The sequence below is a fragment of the Ctenopharyngodon idella genome, chromosome 16 (genome assembly GCF_019924925.1).
Source record: "Ctenopharyngodon idella isolate HZGC_01 chromosome 16, HZGC01, whole genome shotgun sequence".
Classification (NCBI taxonomy): domain Eukaryota; kingdom Metazoa; phylum Chordata; class Actinopteri; order Cypriniformes; family Xenocyprididae; genus Ctenopharyngodon; species Ctenopharyngodon idella.
The window spans coordinates 10732289-10750888 of NC_067235.1; the positions used below are offsets into that span (position 1 = coordinate 10732289).

Consider the following 18600-nt stretch of genomic DNA (forward strand, 5'->3'; position numbering starts at 1 on the left):
GTTTTAGGAGACGGATGTTCTTCAATGTCCCCATTTATTTAAATTAATAAATTTACAAGACTTTTCCAGTCATTCATGATTTACTGGATAGAGTTAAGGATAAAAGTAAACATTAAACATTGAGCTTAGCCTCTATCTAGAACATACACTTGTATAAAATGTCAACTGAATAGGAAGAAAAACGTATATTCATTATAAAAATGACCATTCAGTTAATATTTTTCTCATTTTCATAGGTTTTCAAACAAAATGAGAAATGTCTTATTTTTTTGTTTTAAGCTTATAATGCTTGCTTTGTCCTACCTTGAATAATTTTACATAGTGACGCACCAAAGTGAATTTCTTGCAGAACCCGAAATTAAAGTTACATATATAAAAATGTATATTGAACATAAGGCAACTATTTAAATTATATAATAATTTGTTGCTGAAACAAACATTTAAATGGTGGCTGTAATAAAAAATATTTTCAGTTGCATCACTATCTTCACATCATCTTAATGCCCCACTGGGGCCCCGAAGTGGGCCCTGGCCTCTTTGTTGAGAACCACTGATCTAGACTACATTTGACAGATTTTCTTACCTTCTCTCCATCAATGGATAAGCTTGTGATGGAGATGGAAACTTGCTGCCAGCGCTCAGAAGGGTTGAAGATGTTGAGGGACGTCTGAGAGGCAATTCCCACACAGCAAGAACTGGGAAACTTCAGCTCATTTGGAACCATCACTTGAGCTAAAGCGCAAGTGAAAAGAAAAAAAAAAAAAAAGTTTCTTTTTAGGAACCTCCTTCATAACACTGATGTCTTTCAAATACATGAACATTTCCACTCACTTCTAAGGTCTCCCATATCTCGTGCGGCCCATGACCCAACACTTGGCTGTCCATAGGTCTTGCTGACTGGATAATGAGGAGGATGTTGTTGACCAGAGTTAAGGTAACCAGACTGAAGACTTGTAGATCCAGGGACATGCATATGTCCGATAGATGGGTTTGCAGCAGACATTGCAGCTGATACTCCATACAAACCAGATGGCCCTCCAATCTGATAGGAAGGAGCATGTAGAGGACCCTCTGAGCTCAGATACTGCTGTGCCATTTGGGAACTGAAGAGGGAACATCCTGTAAGGTGGCTGGGAAGGTTTGACAGGGCACCCTGAGAGCTGTAGCTCGGAACTGGCCCATATGTCAAGTCATCCGCAACACCAAAACAAGACCCAGACCCCAAGACATGAGGCAACAATTGGTGCGCTGGTTCTGTGGCTGTTCCAGGTGGATGCTGAATGTTTAGTTTGCTTGAGTACCCAGAATCCCCTTGAGTGTACAACCTCGGCCTAGGCTCAGACTGGCGGTTGCCCTTAGGGTGTCCATTTTTTTCTTTATGGAAGTCACTCTCACTTTGGCTACGTGAGCCCAGTTCTGAGGTCTTTTGATTGAGGCCTGGAACTTCAGAGTGGCAAAGAGGTTCAGGACTCTTTGAAGAACTCAAAACATTTCCATTATCAAATGGCTCCACTGGAGGAGTTGGGCTGGCTCTGATTATAGTGGTGCTTAAAGCCATTGAGGTGTTTTTCTGAAGAAGCAAAGAAAGAGATTCTTCTATACATTTAAACCATAAAGCAAATCAGTGGCATCATGATCAATGTCAAATAATGGTCAACCAATATGGGCTTCCAAAGGCCAATGCCAATATCTAGAGAGCAAGGTAGCATACTTGAATTTTCCTCAAAAATTACTCTGTGAACCTAACCAGTAACAGCAGATTTTGGGGAGGAGACGACGACGACGACGACGACGACGACAACAACAACAACAACAACAACAACAACAACAACAACTCACCTTGTGGTGATCAGGGGTGGGCATGCAAGTGTTCTCATTAATGGAAAGGTAAGTCAGCCTGCTGAGAGTTGGGCTTGAACAAGGAGACTGTGGGGAACTAGGATCTCCAGCAGCCTTCCCACTACCGGGTGAACATGGAGACATCTCCCTATTCCCAAAACACATGGAAGTGTCAAATCATGTAATTATTTATCCATTTGTTTTAACAATATTTGTGGTTCAGCACATTATAGAATAACTATTATGGCTGATTACTAAACAACCATAAAAATAATACACTGAGAAATCTGAATGTGGTTTACACCACAAATGTACCCACAGATATGAAGCAAGTATTCAGATTTTTTTTTTTTTTTTTTTTTACCCATATCCACTTGGAATGGAGGCCTGGCTTGGACTGGAGTGGGTAAGAGGGGAGGTGGACGGTCTGAAATTACAATGGGTGACCTCCACAACACCAGGGGCGCCGCTCTCGGGTGAGCCTTTAATAAAAAAAAAAATAAAAAAAAAAGTAAATAAAGTTGATGTCCTTAATTTTCTGAAGCTTGTATGATATTCATGCAAATATTAGCAGAGACAAGAGATTAAATTAATGCAGTAAACAACAGGAGGAAAAAAATAAATAAAAATATTGTAACTACGACTGTCAACAAAACTATCAAATTATGATATGCCATTAATCACATTTAGCAATCAGCATCTCAAACTCATTTTTGGTCTTTACTCTGCAAATGTTAATTCAAAGACAAGACATTATTGTGGCAGATAACTTTGCAAAGATATTACAAAACTGTCTGAAGTGAGACCTATGGGCAATTCAACAATTAAATTGTTTATTAAAAAAAAAAAATAATAAAATAAATTACAGCTCTATATTAAAAGTCACAATGAAATGCAAGTAGCAACAGATCTTTTCTTCCAGATCATGATTCGAATGTAAGAAAAAAAAAAAAAAGATTTAATAAATAAATTGTAGGTTGGTAACTTCTATTCATTATATGTTATTCTGATGAGTTCTATTCATCAGTTGCTGATTGGATAGAGGCAGACCTGAATGCAAGCTTGCAGTCAACTAAGAAATGGGTGGGATTAATGTGACCTAAAATGATTGGAGAAGTCTGGCAGTTGTCACCAGAGAGAAGTCTGCTGTTTCACCAGAAGATGAAAGGATGAATTGTTTACAATATGATCAATAGCATGCATTTAGAAAATAGATAGGGTTAATTTTCACTTCATGCCAACTATAAAACCAGCACTATGACAGGTTTAACATGTTAAAAATAAAATAAAAGAAATACCAAATTTTTCCTGTGTTGTTGGCAGTGAATCCTGACGATCAACAGCTGCAATTTTCTCTTTTGAAACAGACTGAGCGGCTTTAGGGCTTCTGGGTGATCGTGCCTGGTTAATAACAGGTTTGTCTGTCCGGCCTCCTGTTGCCTTGGGTTTGTGTGGGGAGGTCTTCAATGACGATAGCTCTGAGCGGCCACCACTTCGAAGGCCAGGTGAGGTCTTTGGGCCAAAAGCAGGAGTTGACATGGACCCATCACCTTTCAGAGATTGGCGGTTACTTGTGGTGGAACTGCTTGCTACTTGTGGTCGAGCTGTTCCCATTTTGATCCTGGTTTCAGAGAGACTTTTATTGGTGGATGGTGTTGCACGATAGTCATTTTTGTTTTTCTCAAGGCCAGATTTTAAATCGGCAGGTTTTGATTTAAAGGATGTGGAAGATGTTGACTGGCCAGAGCCTAAAGATCTTTTGGCAGGATGCGCAGTGGCAGTGGCAGTTGGTAAACTGCTTGACTTAGGTCGAGGAATTGCACTTCGTTTGGCATCTGACCTTGGATTTAGTGATGCAACATAAGTATCCCCCGTTTGTTTGGATGCTTTACCTGCCAGAACCTGACATGTTTTGTTTTCAGCTTGCTCTTTCATAACTGAATGCTCTTCATTTCTTTGAGTGGTTCCATTTTCCAGAGGCACCAACTGCTGTTGAGTCTGCTTGTTAGAACTGGCTGAACTATCAGCCAAAGTGAGGATGTCCAAGCAGGACTGTGAAGTAGATCCATCACTGTCGCTACTTGAGACCTCAGCCCTTTTCAGGTATTTCTCCATGTCGGGAGTACTAAGGTCTCCCACTGATGTGGTCTTCTGCAGTTCCTCCAATAGACCATTCTGATTTAAGGCTGCTAAAGGACTGATATTCGACTCTTCTGCTACTTGCTGGCGGCTTTTAGAGCGGCTCCGTTTGGATAGCTCCATGATCATGGCAGCAAGCTGGGCTGGATCTGAGCTGATGGAGGCATCAGCAATTGCAGAAGCAATTGTACTGATGCTGAGCATAAGGTTGCTGCTGGAGTTGGGAGATTCTGAACTATGGCCAGATGCCTCCTTATCTTCATATTGTGCAGATATCTAATCCAAAAATCAAACAGAAGGGGAAAAAAAAAAAAAAGTTAACATTTTTGCCTATTTTTAAAAGACTAGACATGTCTGGCAGTAGTCCAAGGCTAAATGGTTATGAATACCTGGGAAACATGCCCCTCATTTGTTTGTGGTTGCACATTATTCTCATGTGCAGCTTCAGCTGTGTTGGGCTCAAGAGTCTTATCTAGATCCTCTGTAGTTCACATAAAAGATATCAAATTACTTAGAATCAAAAATAAATAAAATATTAAACAACTAATGTGAGCAAAGTATGTTGTATGCACCTGGATTAAGAGTCTCATCAGCATCACTTTGCTGAACTGTCTCAGTGTGGATGGAGCTTCCTCTGGAGAACAAATCTGAGGGCCGGAGTAATGCAAAAGGTTCCCTCTTCTCAGGAGAAGTAATGAAGTATCCAAAAGATGGCTGAAAAAAAAAAAAAAAAAAAAAAAAAAAAATTATCATCAAATGGTTGAATAACTGTCAGGTAAGCTTGGTTCTGAAGACTCTACGGCAGGGGCATCCAATCCTGATCCTAGAGGGCCGCCTTCCAGCAGAGTTTTGCTCTGGCCCCAATTAAACACCTGAATTAGCCAATCAGTGTCTTATTAGAAACTTCTAGGCTGCATCTGAAATCACATACTCTGAGTAAGTATTTCTTTTGAATATGTAATTATTTTGTGACTGCTAAAAAAAAAAAAAAAAAAAAAAAAAAAAAGTATGTTATATATAGTATGAAAAGTATGAATGCATTTAGTATAAATGTAATAGACATACATTAGGGCTGCACAATTAATCGAAATCGAAAATTGCGATTAAACCATTTGGCTTAGTGTGATTATGAAATCGCAAAGGCTGCATTTTTTTTTTTTTTTATGCGCAGCTTGTCAGTTAAGCACAGCTCTGTGATCAGTAGTAAATGCTGCTCCATCTGAAAGCACTGGGAGTTTGAGTCACTTATAACGTGCATTTGAAAAAAATCAACATGCATCAAACAGCTTTCCAAACATGAGCATTTATGAAACTCATGTCCAACAAAAGACAACATTTAATGTTTTTACTCGAAACACATTTCATGAGGCTTCTTACACAGAATAAGGCCCACAATATTATTTCACAGTATTCTATACAGTGATAAAGGCTATGTAGATTAGCACTGCATTATAAATATATTTTATTATCATGAAAACAACCGAGAAGGCTTGAAGAACTCAGATAAACCATATATTGTCGTAGCATGTGTTTATTAGTCACGTTTAGTCATGTTTATTCAGCTACAGCAATAGTGTGATGCCCACAGGGATTTCCTGGAATGACGTGCGTTATATCGTACTTTTGCAGGAGTGCCCTCTGACTTTCAGAAGGAGCAGCATTTCCTACTGTTCACAGAGCTGTGCTTCACTGACAAGCTGTGCATAAAATAATAATAATAATAATAATAATAATAATAATAATTTGCAGCCTTTGCCAAATCGCGATTTCAGTTTATTTTCAATCAGTCTTGCAGCCCTATACAACATTCATCACGGTGCTTCATTGCCATTCACAAATCCTCTCCCATGGCCTCATGAGATGTCCATTGTAAAATGTCCATTTGTATGTACACTTCAGTCTCTTGCCAGAAGTTGCCAGTACTTTCTGCCTATTGTTTTATGAATACTATGAATTCTGACTATTTTCAAATACTATATAGTAGGGGACTATGCAATTTCAGACACAAGAAGGTGGGAGCTAAACTCTTCAGGAACATAGGCCTTCCAGTAGCAGGATTGGTCAACTCTGCTCTACAGCATCTCAAGCAAACTCCTGACACAAAGATTGTTAGCAAAATATCTGGCCAAATTCTAAATTCGCAACCGACTTACACTGCATTAAAGATATACATTATCGAGTTCATGCATACCCTGAGAAGCGAGCCCAGGATTTTTGCATTGCTGGCTCCATACTGTGTAATCTACAGAAAGGGTTTTGCAATTGTGATCGAATTGATAGCACACTTTGCATGGCATACAGAGTATTCCCAAATGACTTAACTTTGAGGTTACATTTCAGTTAGAATGTTGTCTTAGAAGACACCTGCCCAAGTAGGTGTTTGGGAGAGAGATGGAGTCCTCACCCTCTTAACATTGTCCTCTTCACTACTGCCAAGACACCCCAGAGCTTCAGAGCGCCTCTGAAAAAACTCTCCCAGTGAAATGCGCAGATAACTTTGGTTCCCAGCTTCGAGTTCAGAGGAGACCTGGGAGGCCCTCATAAGGATGTTGCTACTTGTTTGAGCTTTCCAAGAGGTGTCTCCCAGCACTTCACTCATATTTACAGCTTGAATCTGCTCTTCCTACCAGAACACAAAAAAAACAAACACATTTTTTGGTTCCTTAATCACATCTATAGGACCGTTGTGTAAAATGGACTTTAGTTCCAGTTTGGCTGAACTCAAAAACCTAAAGAGAACCATTCATACCTGCATAAACCGGTGCTCCTTTTCAAACTCCTCCTGATCCTCAATTATCTTGTCCATGGCCTGGCCTTTGGGAGGACAACATTTTATGCCGTGAAATCAATGACAATTCATTTAAATTATTAACTCACCCAAAAATTATAAAAATGTCTCAATTTACAAATTATGTTGTTCCAAAAATGTATGACTATCTTTCACAAGTGGAACATAACAGGAGAAACTGAATAACTGCCAGGTGGTTAAAATGACTTGCCAGCCAATTAAAATTCAAAAAGCATCATTTAGTTGTTTTTGCAGATAGGCTTGAACAGTGACAATTTTTACAATATTGTCATCTGTTTTTAGTACATCGCTGTCGTGTAAATATACCCTTAGACCTTCAAAGATTAAACAGGTCATGAACACGTCAAAGCGAACGGGTCATTGCAATGCACCACAATGGACACTTCAATAGTCTCATCCTTAAAGGACAGATATCATACACTACATATCATGCACCCGTTCAGAAAGACGTATGTATCAGTTTATAATGTTTACTTTGATGTGTAGACAGCCTAAAACAGCTGTGGCGTGTCATGTCAAAAAGTGCGACCATAGGATGGGTTTATTATAACTGAGACGCTTGCATTCACTCTAGACAGTGTTAGCCTACTCAATTGTTCACTCATGGCACATAGCAACACGGCTAAAAGTAATAATCCTAATCGTAATATGTTGCACCTTTTATTGTAAGTAGCCTACTTTTACTTGAGACATTCCTTCACATGCACCTGTAAGAGCTGTGTTTGTGAGTTAGGGGAGGCGTGACATGCGAAAGGCGCATTTGCAAGTTTGTTTGAAAATATGCTTTATTTTTGCAATTACATACTTCACCTTTAAGGATGAGAACATCACTGCATTTCACTTACTTCCAGCAAGAAAATCTTCAGACTGGAACTGCACAGCAACTTCCTCAGGCATATTGGCCTCCATTTCCTTCTCAAAGGAAGAGTAATAGGCCAAATCAGTGACCCACTTTCCCTCTTCATTCTGGTAGACCACGCTATGAGTGGCATTTGCGCCTGAGAAATATTGAACATTTAATTTCTAGATCATGAATGTGGTTTCTTAAAGAAAAAAAAAATATTTTGAATACTTTATATAATCCAAATGTCAGAGAAACCACTAACATCATTGTATTAGAAATGGAAGAAAAAGCAAAATACCTTGCTGTAACTCATGCTCCACATTATCTGGTTTGTGACTCCAAATATCATTATGTTCCTCATGATTCTCATTAAAGCTCTGGGAAAGGTACCTAGCATCCAGAGACTCTCCAGGTTGATCATCTTTACTGTTGGAGCTCTGCTCCTTGTTGAGACCTTGAGAATCCCCACAAGGGCCACCACGTAGGCCCAGGGTACCGAGATCCACAGTGTGGCCCATGTCGACCCCTTGCTCTGTTTTATTATGCGATTCCTGAAGAATCTGAGAGAGGTGGAAACTGCTCTGGGTGCCCTGAAGGATGGGGCTGACTGAGGCAGAAATGTCCTGAGGGTTGTGACCAGCACCTGCCCTCAAGTATATAGAGTCCAGGTGAACTTCTGCTGGGTTATCCATTGCATCCTGTTAAGAAGAAAAGTGTTAAGGATATCATCAACCATTTTTGATCCAGCAAACGGAAAAGGACAAAGACTTACAAGAGCCTCCTTTCGGTCCAGACTCATGCTCCAATTGACTGGGCATCGACTGGCAGGTCCAGATGCCACAGCAGTATGACCAGCCTCCCCTGTGCCAACTGGACCAACACGGTCACCCATCTGAAAAGATCCATATAAAACTAAAATACAATCTGTAATTGTGCTATGATTCGTATAATTACGCTAGGATATACAAAAAAATAAATAAATAAAACAATTTTTCCTGCATTGAAAATATTTTGGCGGCCACCAAAATTTAATCATTAAATTATCAATTTATTTGATAATTTAGTGTGATGATATCTGTCGTTCTGTAGTACTGGTACCCACTGATAGCCGGCTGCTTTAAAATGGTTTTAAATCGCTTCCGTGAGCGTTTGTGTAAGAGCTCTGTGAACGGCATCAAAGGTTTCTATTTACAACGTGTTTTTGCGGAATTGTGCTTAGTAGCCAATAACAGAAATATCTGTTGAGCATGTAAACGCAACAGCCAATCAGAATCCGCTCAACACTGCTCAAAACGGCAGAGTTTTTGTTCAGTGTGAGTTCTGCATGCTTGCAGAACGAATCCTTTCATTATAACCAACAAAGAATAAACACAATGTCAATAAGAGATTCACTACACAGCGTAGACAGCTTTATTGATTATAACGTACGTTTTCACAAGAGTGCAGCTTTATGTACCTCGCGTTGAACTGAATTGACAGCTTTAGTGTTAATAATGGCAATGATCTTGGATCGCTTTCTGTATATATATAACATATTTTTCATGCTGCCAACTGCACATTGCAAAGTTTCTGGATTGACAACCACATTTAAATGCAAGACTGAATCCGACTGACAGTGATAACCACAGCTATGGACAAAACAAAATCTGATACTGCATGTCAAACAATATGTGCATTAAGTGTTGGAGTGTATTTTTTATTTCATGAATAAATAGTTTAAGTTAATATTACAAACTGTTACTTTGAATTTATTTTGGATTTATTTTCAGTATTGGGCTCGGAGTTCACACGGGTAGGGTACTTTGTACTGTGTGTAGATGGCCATGTTCGTCTGCCACTACCGAAGACCAATTTTGATCCAGGAAAAACCCTGGCAATAATAAAAACAAATGAAAACAAAAACAAAAAAACAATTCATTGTGTTTTCTTTAAAACTTTTTAAGGGACGCAGATATGTATGGTTTTAATGTAGTTAGCCATGTTTTGTTAGCTTAGTGCAACTTAAAAATGGGAAGCTTAGAAAGACACAGTTCCAAAGTAACTTCCTGAAAATGAAGTGGCATTTTCCTGTTGTTTACAAACATACAATTTTACATTGATCATTATTATTGCTTACACGCCACTAACTTTACCTGGCCATGCATAATCATGCCCGATCTGCTTAGCAAAGACTGAAGCTGATCATCATCTCCGGTCTCTCCGCTCCCACCCACGATGCCCAGGCCACGCAGCACATCATAGGTACTTTGGACGGTGGTGGGAGGCAAAGGATTGGTAGATACACCTCCATCATTTCCCTCCTCATCACTCCCACTACTCCCATCTCCTCCTCCTCCATCACCTGACCCCACAGAGAAACACAGAGATGAACTTTCTGCAATATTATTTGATAAACTTAGCATTTTTAATTTAATAAATAGCCCTTTACCAGTAATAGGCGAGTTGATGACCTGTCCTTCTGCTGAGCAGCGGTGCTCAATGCCTGTCCTGGTGTCAGTGTTCCTCCCTGCAGTCTGTAATTCATCATCAGAGCTCCCTCCTTCCAACCCTGGTCGAAAATGAGGTCGATGGCTCTCCCCAACCTAATCATATAGAAATATTTTATACTGAATTACTGCATTACAAATTTAATTTTGAAATGTCTGAATCTGGCCAAAATAAAAAGCATAGATATTGCGAGCAGAAAGGAGTCTAAGACAAACCGGTTGTCTGGAGGTACTGGGTAGGAGGAATCTTGCTCTGCTCCGGTTCTGTAAAGCCTCTAGCTCATCCTCTGTATCTTCTTCATCACTTGCAGGACAAGAATCCATACCTGTTGCTGCCAGACGTACATCAGGCATGTGAAATTCCCTCTGTGGTGTGACACAGCAAGAGCAAACATTAGCTGAACAGTTTCAAAAGACAGAGAAATTGAATACATATTGATAAAAGAAAGACTAACATTTTTTTTCTTTGGAATATGCATATGTCAAACATTGGCAACCATACCAGAAGCATGTATCAAGGAAGTAAATGAAGTCAATTTTGATTTAATTTTAAGACCATTAGCCCATACTTGGTCATAGTCATCATTGAAGCTGTGTCTGTTCCTTTCTGGTTCAGTAGAGGTGGGTTGAGATGAACTGGACGGCAACTCCTACAACAGGAACAGATTGTGTGATTAAGAAGAAAAAAACAAACAAACAAAAAAAAAAAACGGTAAGCTTTTGTAAACAACCAGTAAAAGAGAACTCACAACAGGGATTTCTTGTCCTTCCACATGGCCTCTCTGCATTGCAGGTGGCATCAACTTGTTGAAGTACAGCTCCAGTTCCTCATCATGGAGTTGGTTCACATCAATATCATCATCTAGAGGACAAAAAAAAAAAAAAAAAGTAACTAATCAATTCTTGCCTTGTTTATATTGGTCCTTTAGAGCTCTTTAAAACATAACTTAATTTCTTAACCAACCAGTGATATCACTGTCCATGCTGTCCAGAGACATCAGTTTCTCATTGGCCAGGAAGCTGGCGATGCTGCCACTGCACCTTTCACTGTCTGCCCCTTCACTGGCAGAGCCCTCCTCTTCCTCCATCACTGGAAGCACTGTGGTCTAAGAAGAACAGAAGAGAGCTTAACCCTACTGCATCATATTGATACGCAAATGCCTCTAAATTAACAACATAATCAAAACTCTGCTGAAAAATCTGTTGTGCACAATCTACTACATGCCTTCTGTCGCCTGATAGATAGTTCATAATTTTTAGCATAATTGCTATTAGTATAATTCTAAAAACTTTCCCCTTCAGGTTGTAGTACGTGTCTTTATGCTGTGAAATCTTTACTGATTTTTATAAAGTAAACAAGTAAAAATTTTATATTGTTAAATGTATGTTTCAAGATAAACACTTGCTAGACTGAAGCAACTTAGGTTTACTTGATTATCCATCACTTAGTAAAATCATGTTAAAATGAGTATCAAATATGATGCATCAGGCTTCTAAGGAAACGTTTATTTGTACATCTGTCAATCATCATTATATTGCGTTGCATTATATGTTTTGGGCCCACAATAAAAAAAAAAAAAAAGCTTTGATCGAAAAACTAAGCATTTAAATATCATGTTACGAAGACATATTGTTAGAGTATAGAGTGACAACTGATATTTACACAGGATGATACAGGATACAGCTGCCAAAATTAATTTGTGTCCCGATAAAAAAAGAAAGAAAGATTTGGTTATTTAATGTGACAATACCTGTTGTTCTGCAGTACCGGTACCCACTGATGGACAGCTGCTTTAAAACACTTTAAATCACTCCTGTGAGTGTTTGCGTAAGCGCTACTTGAAGGGTCTCAAAGGTTTCTATTTACAACATGTTTTTGCAGCGTTGAGCTTTGTAGCCAATCACAGACATATCTGCTGAGCTCATGAATGCAATGGCCAATCTGATGCATTGAAGTAAGTCAGAATCTGTTCAACACCGCTCAATTGAATCCGATGATAACCATAGCAAACGGAATAAAATCTAATACCACGTCAAATGATCTGTGAATTAAGTCTTGGAGTGTAAATGCAAAATAACAGACCTGCCACTTTTTCTATGTAATGTGTTACTTTGTAGTTCATTTTATTACTAACTTTTCAAATCAGTCACTCAGTGACTTTTTACATATAAATTTAAAGATTTTTAAATATAAAATAGTTCTAAGCACTTTGTTTTATGATCTGTCCTGACAGTGATTATTTTTTATTTCATGAATAAATAGGATGTTAATACAAACAGTTTCTTTGCACTTATTTTGGATTTTTTCATCAGTACTTGTCTCGCACTTCACATGGTTAAGGTACTTTATACTCCGTGTGGATGGCTGTGTTCGTCCGCAACCAAAGACCATTTTTGACCCAGGAAAAACACTGTTACATGCATTTTATGCATGTTATTCATAGTTATTATTATTTTATATATCTGGTTTTTGGTAGCAAAAGACTACTCAAAAGGATAAACGGAAGTGTCAATGAAAACAAAAAATAAGGTACCTGAGCTGCCACTGTTTCTTTGTCTCCAATATGAGAGAATGAGAGTAGACCAGTTGAGAGGTCTAATGAAAGAAGAAAAAAAAAATTCAAAATACTTTTCTTAGCTTAAACCCCACTATTTTGCAAATTATTTGTCAATCATGCATCAATTAGATATTATTAGCCCTGCCATTAAATTTAAGACAAGTTATTAACTAAAACTAAAAAGAAAACAGGAGATTACCTGTAGTCCGAAGAGGAACAGAACCTGACACAAGAGTTGGAGCCAACCTTCCTGATGTTTTGGAAACAGAAGCAGATTCTGTTTCATCTAAATTAACATTCACCAGTAGGTCAGAGAACCGACTCACAGCAATAAAGTCATCCATATTGTCTCTATAAAAAAAAAAAAAAAAAAAAAAAAAAAAAAAAAAAAAAAGAGAGAGAGAGAGAGAGAGAGACATTGTCTTCAATGTTTCATAACTGGCTAACAGTGGATACAATATTGATATATACAGTCCTACATAATACAACTTAATGAAGACAAATGAGACCGTTGTAAAATGAAAAAGCATTTTACACAACATTAAAAACATGTATATAAAAAAAAATAAATAAATAAATAAATAAAAAAAAAGAAGTTTATAAGTTGATAAAATTGTTTTTAGACACAGAGGGAAACTAGCAATGCTGTCAATTCTTTAGACACACCATTTCAGTCAATGCCAATAATCTTAAAACTGCCAAATATAAATAACTGATGGTCACACCGATTTGTAAACAAATGAAAAAAAAAAAAAAAAAAAAAAAAAAAAATATAACAATTACTGAACACTTACAAATCTTCTTTGAGGCTCAGAACAAATTTTTCCCTGCCTCCATCTGACCCCTGGGAATGCATGAGTGAAAATTGTCCATCCTCTAAATATGATGCTTGGACATCAGTAACTCTGAAAGGGACAACATAACTCAAATGACAATACTGCTAATAAACACAAAGATGATTTATAAGTTTAGCAGCAATATGAAAAAAGTGTGCCCTAAACCTAAATGAGTCCAGACCATAAAACTAAACAGTATTTTGACCCACCCACTCACCATGGGCGGAAAACTGCACAAAGACCTTTACGTTTCTGTGACAACAGGTTTACAAACATGTCTCAATACAAATCTAATGAAATGCTATAATCATCTGTCCACAAATGTATTTTGGAAATAAACAAATGTGATAAAGCGTAACTGGCACACATTGCATTCCTAAACTCACAGTGCATGCAGAGATTAAGGGCCTGTTCCAATACCCTCACTTGCACTTGTCTACTTGGCATATTTCCTGTATTTGGCCCTAGTGTTCAAGTCAGAGTTTCCAAAAGTACCGACTTCGGTACCTATCAGTACTGAAGTTTTAAAAATGTGACACTTTGAGTGCTGTGGAGCGGATTGGTAAACACCTCTGATTGGCCATTGTGCTGACACGCTCATCGGATATGTCTGTGATTGGCTACAATGACCAACGCACGGGTGCGTTTGAAAGTACACGGAAGTGCTTGAATTTGAAAGTGTTTTGAAAGCAGCAGTCTATCAGCGGACTGGTCCACGATAGACGCCTTCTTTCAAATGCACCCGTGTGTATCTGTGTAAGCGTTTGGTGAAGAGCGTTATTGATGACTATTTACAGCGTTGATCATTAAAGCCAATCACAGACATATCCGACGAGCCGTGAACACAATGGCCAATCAGAGATGTTTACGAATCCACTCAACAGCGCTCAAAGAGTCACATTTTTAAAATTTCAGTACCGACTAGTTACCGAAGTCTGTACTTTTGACAACTCTAGTTCAAGTAGGCATAAAACTTTTAGTTACCCAATGGGACACACTTACAACAGTGTTCTAAAAAATGCACATTTTACAGAGCTTTATTTACACATTTTTTAATTCTTTTGCACTTGCTACTGTTCAGTAGAGCTAATGTAACAGATGACAAATTAATTATGAAGAAGTAGAAGTAGCAAATGTTTTACAAAATATGTATGCATACTTGCACTGTAATGTTTTTCCTCAATATTTTGCAATTTCGGGGCGGAACATGATGAATGATGGGATACACTTGCCATCAAAAACCACCGCGAAGCAGTATTTAGGATGATAAAGATGTAGTTCTAAAAATCGTTCTAAACATAAAAGTATAGCAAAGTTCACACTACAGTTATAACGATAATGGCACAGAGAAACGATATCATTGGAATCACTTTCAGCTGATGAATGATAAAGTTAATCAAAATCCAACCTGCTTTAAAGAGCTCAAGCATTTAAAGCGGCAGATGACAAAACTGCGGCACGCACTTAAAATAAACAGAACCATATTGTGCGTTGGTGTGGACACTGATATAGTTATCGTTCTTGGTGTGAACAGGCCTTTAAAGGATTTAGTGCATGTTAAGGGCACTGAGCTGTAGCATTTATCAGACTTGAAAGCTGGTCTTGCATAGGGATGTGACAAGACCATTAGCTCAAGAGAGGAGATGAGACACATATGGAAACTTGTTTCCGCCACTGAATAAAAAAAAAATTGAAGGGAAAAAAAAAAAAAAAAAAAAAAAGGTAACTGCAACTTTTTCTCTCACAATTGCATGTTTATATCTTGCAACTCTGACTATCTCTCGCAATTGCAAGTTTCTGAGAAAAAAAAAAAAAGTCAGAATTGCGAGATGTAAACTTGCAACTGCGAGAAAAAAAAGACCGAGTTTTAATTCAATTTTTTATTCAGTGGCAGAAACAAGTTTCCATGTGTCTCATATAAACTTTTTTTTCCCAAAATGCGAATTTATAAGTCAGAATTGTGAGAAAGTCAGAACTGCATGCAATAAAGTCAGAATTGCAAAATGTAAACTCACAATTGTGAGAAAAAAAGTCAGAATAGTAAGATAAAGTCACAATTATCTTTTTTTCTTTTTTTTTTTATCCAGTGGCGGAAACAAGCTACCATAGACAAGATTGAGTTCACAAGAACGAGTCAAGATTTTTTTTACACAGTATTTTTAAAAAATCCTCAATGACGAAATACATGACTAAAAAAATAGTCTGCAGGTGATTTTAAAATGTTTTAACTAATGATCTTGTAATGAATGTCATTTCAGTTCTACTTTGAGTATGAATTATATGCAGTAAAAGACAATACTCAAGCAGTGTAAAAAGTTTTGCCACAAACTCAACTGACTGGCTTCTCTCCTGTATGATTTCATACAGCATGTACATGATTTATGAGCTTCTACAACTTTTGACCTCCTAAGTGAACTCCTTTCCACTCTGTGAATAGGGAGCAGCGGTGCTGAGCACGCAATTTACAATACAAGACATTTGTCAGACGCTTAGGCTCTATGTGCAACGAATCCTCTGCCATGGTCTTGTCAGTCATCTTGCCACGTGATCAGTGAACTCCGATTCCTGCTGCACTACGTACGGCTCGTGTTGGTTGCAGTACTTATTATAAACAATTTATCCATGCACATCATAATTAAAAAAAAAAAAAAAAAAAAAATATTCATGTATAATCTTTAATCAGAATAACTTCTCTGATGATGTGTTTACTGGTGCAAGGGCGGGACAACCTGTCACTCACTCGGTGACAGCAATAGCAAACCACAACCATCCAATCAATTCCCGATGGAAAAAGTCAAGACCTGCCCTATTTTATTTTTTTTTATATAGCAATTTTGGATTTGAGTGGATAAACGTCACAATGAGAAAGAAAAGACTATTGCATCTTCTGTTTCATACAGACTTCATTTAAATCGTAGTCTCCTACAATATGATAAGCGCACAAAGACATATTGTGATTTTGATTTCAGTTTGATTGATGGGGGCCATTACACAAAGATGGCTGCTGTGGTTAAACCAAGTAAAATAAAAAAACTGATGGTTTTACATTACCAATGCAAGTAATCACTCAAAAAAAAATTTAAAAAATGATCTAGCAACCAAGTTTACAATTTTTGGACCACTTCAGATGGACCCCTTTTTAACACAAACAGGAAACTAAGGAAGTCAACATTCTCACCAAGTTAGGACAGACACACAGTCACAATATTCATGAGATTACATGCAGTAGTCTCCCACCTGTTGTCTACTGGAGGTCTAATTTTAGCCACAGTAGAGGCTGCCATGGGCATCCCGAGTGTAGAGCCCAGTGTCACGTTGCCGAGAGTGGTGCGGCCACTACTGCCCAGCGAGGCGTTTGAAAGGAAGCTGGGAAATGGCTCATCCTCAATGTTTTGGAAGTTCTCCATGTCTGTGTGACTCATTGACACAGGGCTTCAGCACATGAGGAGTGACTGCAACAAAAAAAAAAAAAAAAAAGTGCATATTTCAGGCATGCAGGGTGAACTTGTGAGTTCCTATAGGGAACCAGTGGTAAATGATAGTCATACTGTGAATGTTTGTTTACTGGATATGTAGACTGCCATCAACTAAAGACAAGGCTGTTATTTCTCTTACACAGTGTCAAATCACGTGTTTAGTAACTCATATTGTTACACAGATAGAGCTGACATCTGCTGATATGGCAGCTAGCTTCTGCTGCATTTAGTTCTTTATCATTACTGGACAATGCCAAAGCACATTTTAACAGATTAAACCAAATAAATATAAATTATATTTAGCAACATCGTAAACTTGACTGTCTCTTTCTATATACTCCAGATTTGCCTTCTTTCATGTGATGTTTGTAGTCATATCAGACTAGCTTTATCAGTTCAATAACCAACAACTTTAACTGCACATCAAACTCTGCTGCAAGTTTCTGAACGCAGAATAACAGTAACTTATTTGCGGGTGGACTGAATAAAAACTACATAAGGATAAAGGTCTGTTTCAAATAAACGCCGTGCAGTGGATACTACGTTAGCTGTAAAGGCCAGGATACAAACACTTCAACCATGTAACTTAAACAGTTAAACAAAGGCAAAAAAGTGACACTTAAAATGTCACTTAAACAGAAACGACGCTTTTTCGGGCTCAGGCTTACTTTCTTCGTTGTTGGCGGAAAACTAAACAACAACAACTATGAAAAAGATTTGCAACAGCTGAGAGGAATCTGTTTCGATGAGAACTTACCATGAGGAGAAAAGCGCCACTTGTGCCTTCTAAATGAAGTTAATTCAACTACTTCATACAAACACAGCACTAATAATCCGTATAATAAGAAGAAACGTTGCCTTTATAGCAGCTTCCCCGCTTTCTGAAAAGAGTTTATCGAAGTATAAAGATGAAGTGAAGCCATTACGGTAGAATCCCGCCTCTAGGTTTCTCTTTGCATGGGCGGGGCTTCGACATAACGGCGATTTTCATTGGAGAATCTTATCTGACTGAATTCAAAGAGTGGCGTAATCTTCTGTCAATCATCCTGTTGGTGTTTTGAATGAAGAAGCTGTTTGTTCCAAACATTTTTAATACATATCGGTTCTAAATAGCGTTGCTAAATGTATACTTTACACTTAGTAATTGATAGTACAGCAGGTAATTTCTGAATGCACGAGGACTTCAATCTTACAATCAAAGAATTAAAATCCTAATTTTTTAAATTAAATATTTCGTAATTAAAAAAGACGTTCCTTATAAGCTAACACGATCGAGATCGTGAAATGGGAAACGAATCTCTAGAGCAGATCCACACAGAACAGCTGAGACTGAGCAGCTGTGTGGGACCCAGGAGCTGAAGCTTTACAACTGACAGTTGCTTACTAAACTCGTTCATTGTAATTCACCAAACGGTATATTTAAATAGCCTGAAAAATTAAGACTGGAAAGAAACACGGTCATATGAAGCCATAAACAAAATTCCAGTACAGAACAAGATATCTGCACATCTTAGTTGTAGAAGATATTTCTTTGAATCACTTAAATATAGAACGTTTTAATGTCAGTAATTTTAAAAACTGAACGTGATCTATTATTAGACTTTGATGCTAAG

The 18600-nt window shown here is 37.9% G+C and overlaps 1 protein-coding gene across 2 annotated transcripts in view; it reads right to left on the bottom strand.

The window, feature by feature from the left end:
* Positions 1-17953, bottom strand: part of cep192 (centrosomal protein 192) — a 31164-nt gene extending 13211 nt beyond the window's left edge. For both annotated transcript variants that reach the window (XM_051864557.1, XM_051864556.1), the window contains exons 1-23: positions 17745-17953; positions 16749-16963; positions 13470-13580; positions 12875-13026; positions 12652-12713; positions 11082-11223; positions 10867-10979; positions 10687-10767; positions 10334-10483; positions 10060-10213; positions 9764-9972; positions 8404-8523; positions 7930-8329; positions 7633-7785; positions 6728-6792; positions 6383-6601; positions 4551-4692; positions 4368-4459; positions 3138-4254; positions 2204-2321; positions 1840-1987; positions 832-1570; positions 584-732 (exon numbers count right to left, since the gene is read on the bottom strand). In XM_051864557.1, coding sequence (XP_051720517.1) covers positions 584-732; positions 832-1570; positions 1840-1987; positions 2204-2321; positions 3138-4254; positions 4368-4459; positions 4551-4692; positions 6383-6601; positions 6728-6792; positions 7633-7785; positions 7930-8329; positions 8404-8523; positions 9764-9972; positions 10060-10213; positions 10334-10483; positions 10687-10767; positions 10867-10979; positions 11082-11223; positions 12652-12713; positions 12875-13026; positions 13470-13580; positions 16749-16933 — 4821 coding nt within the window. In that variant the 5' untranslated portion in view covers positions 16934-16963; positions 17745-17953. The remainder of the gene's footprint in view (positions 1-583; positions 733-831; positions 1571-1839; positions 1988-2203; positions 2322-3137; positions 4255-4367; positions 4460-4550; positions 4693-6382; positions 6602-6727; positions 6793-7632; positions 7786-7929; positions 8330-8403; positions 8524-9763; positions 9973-10059; positions 10214-10333; positions 10484-10686; positions 10768-10866; positions 10980-11081; positions 11224-12651; positions 12714-12874; positions 13027-13469; positions 13581-16748; positions 16964-17744) is intronic.
* Positions 17954-18600: the final 647 nt, after the last annotated feature.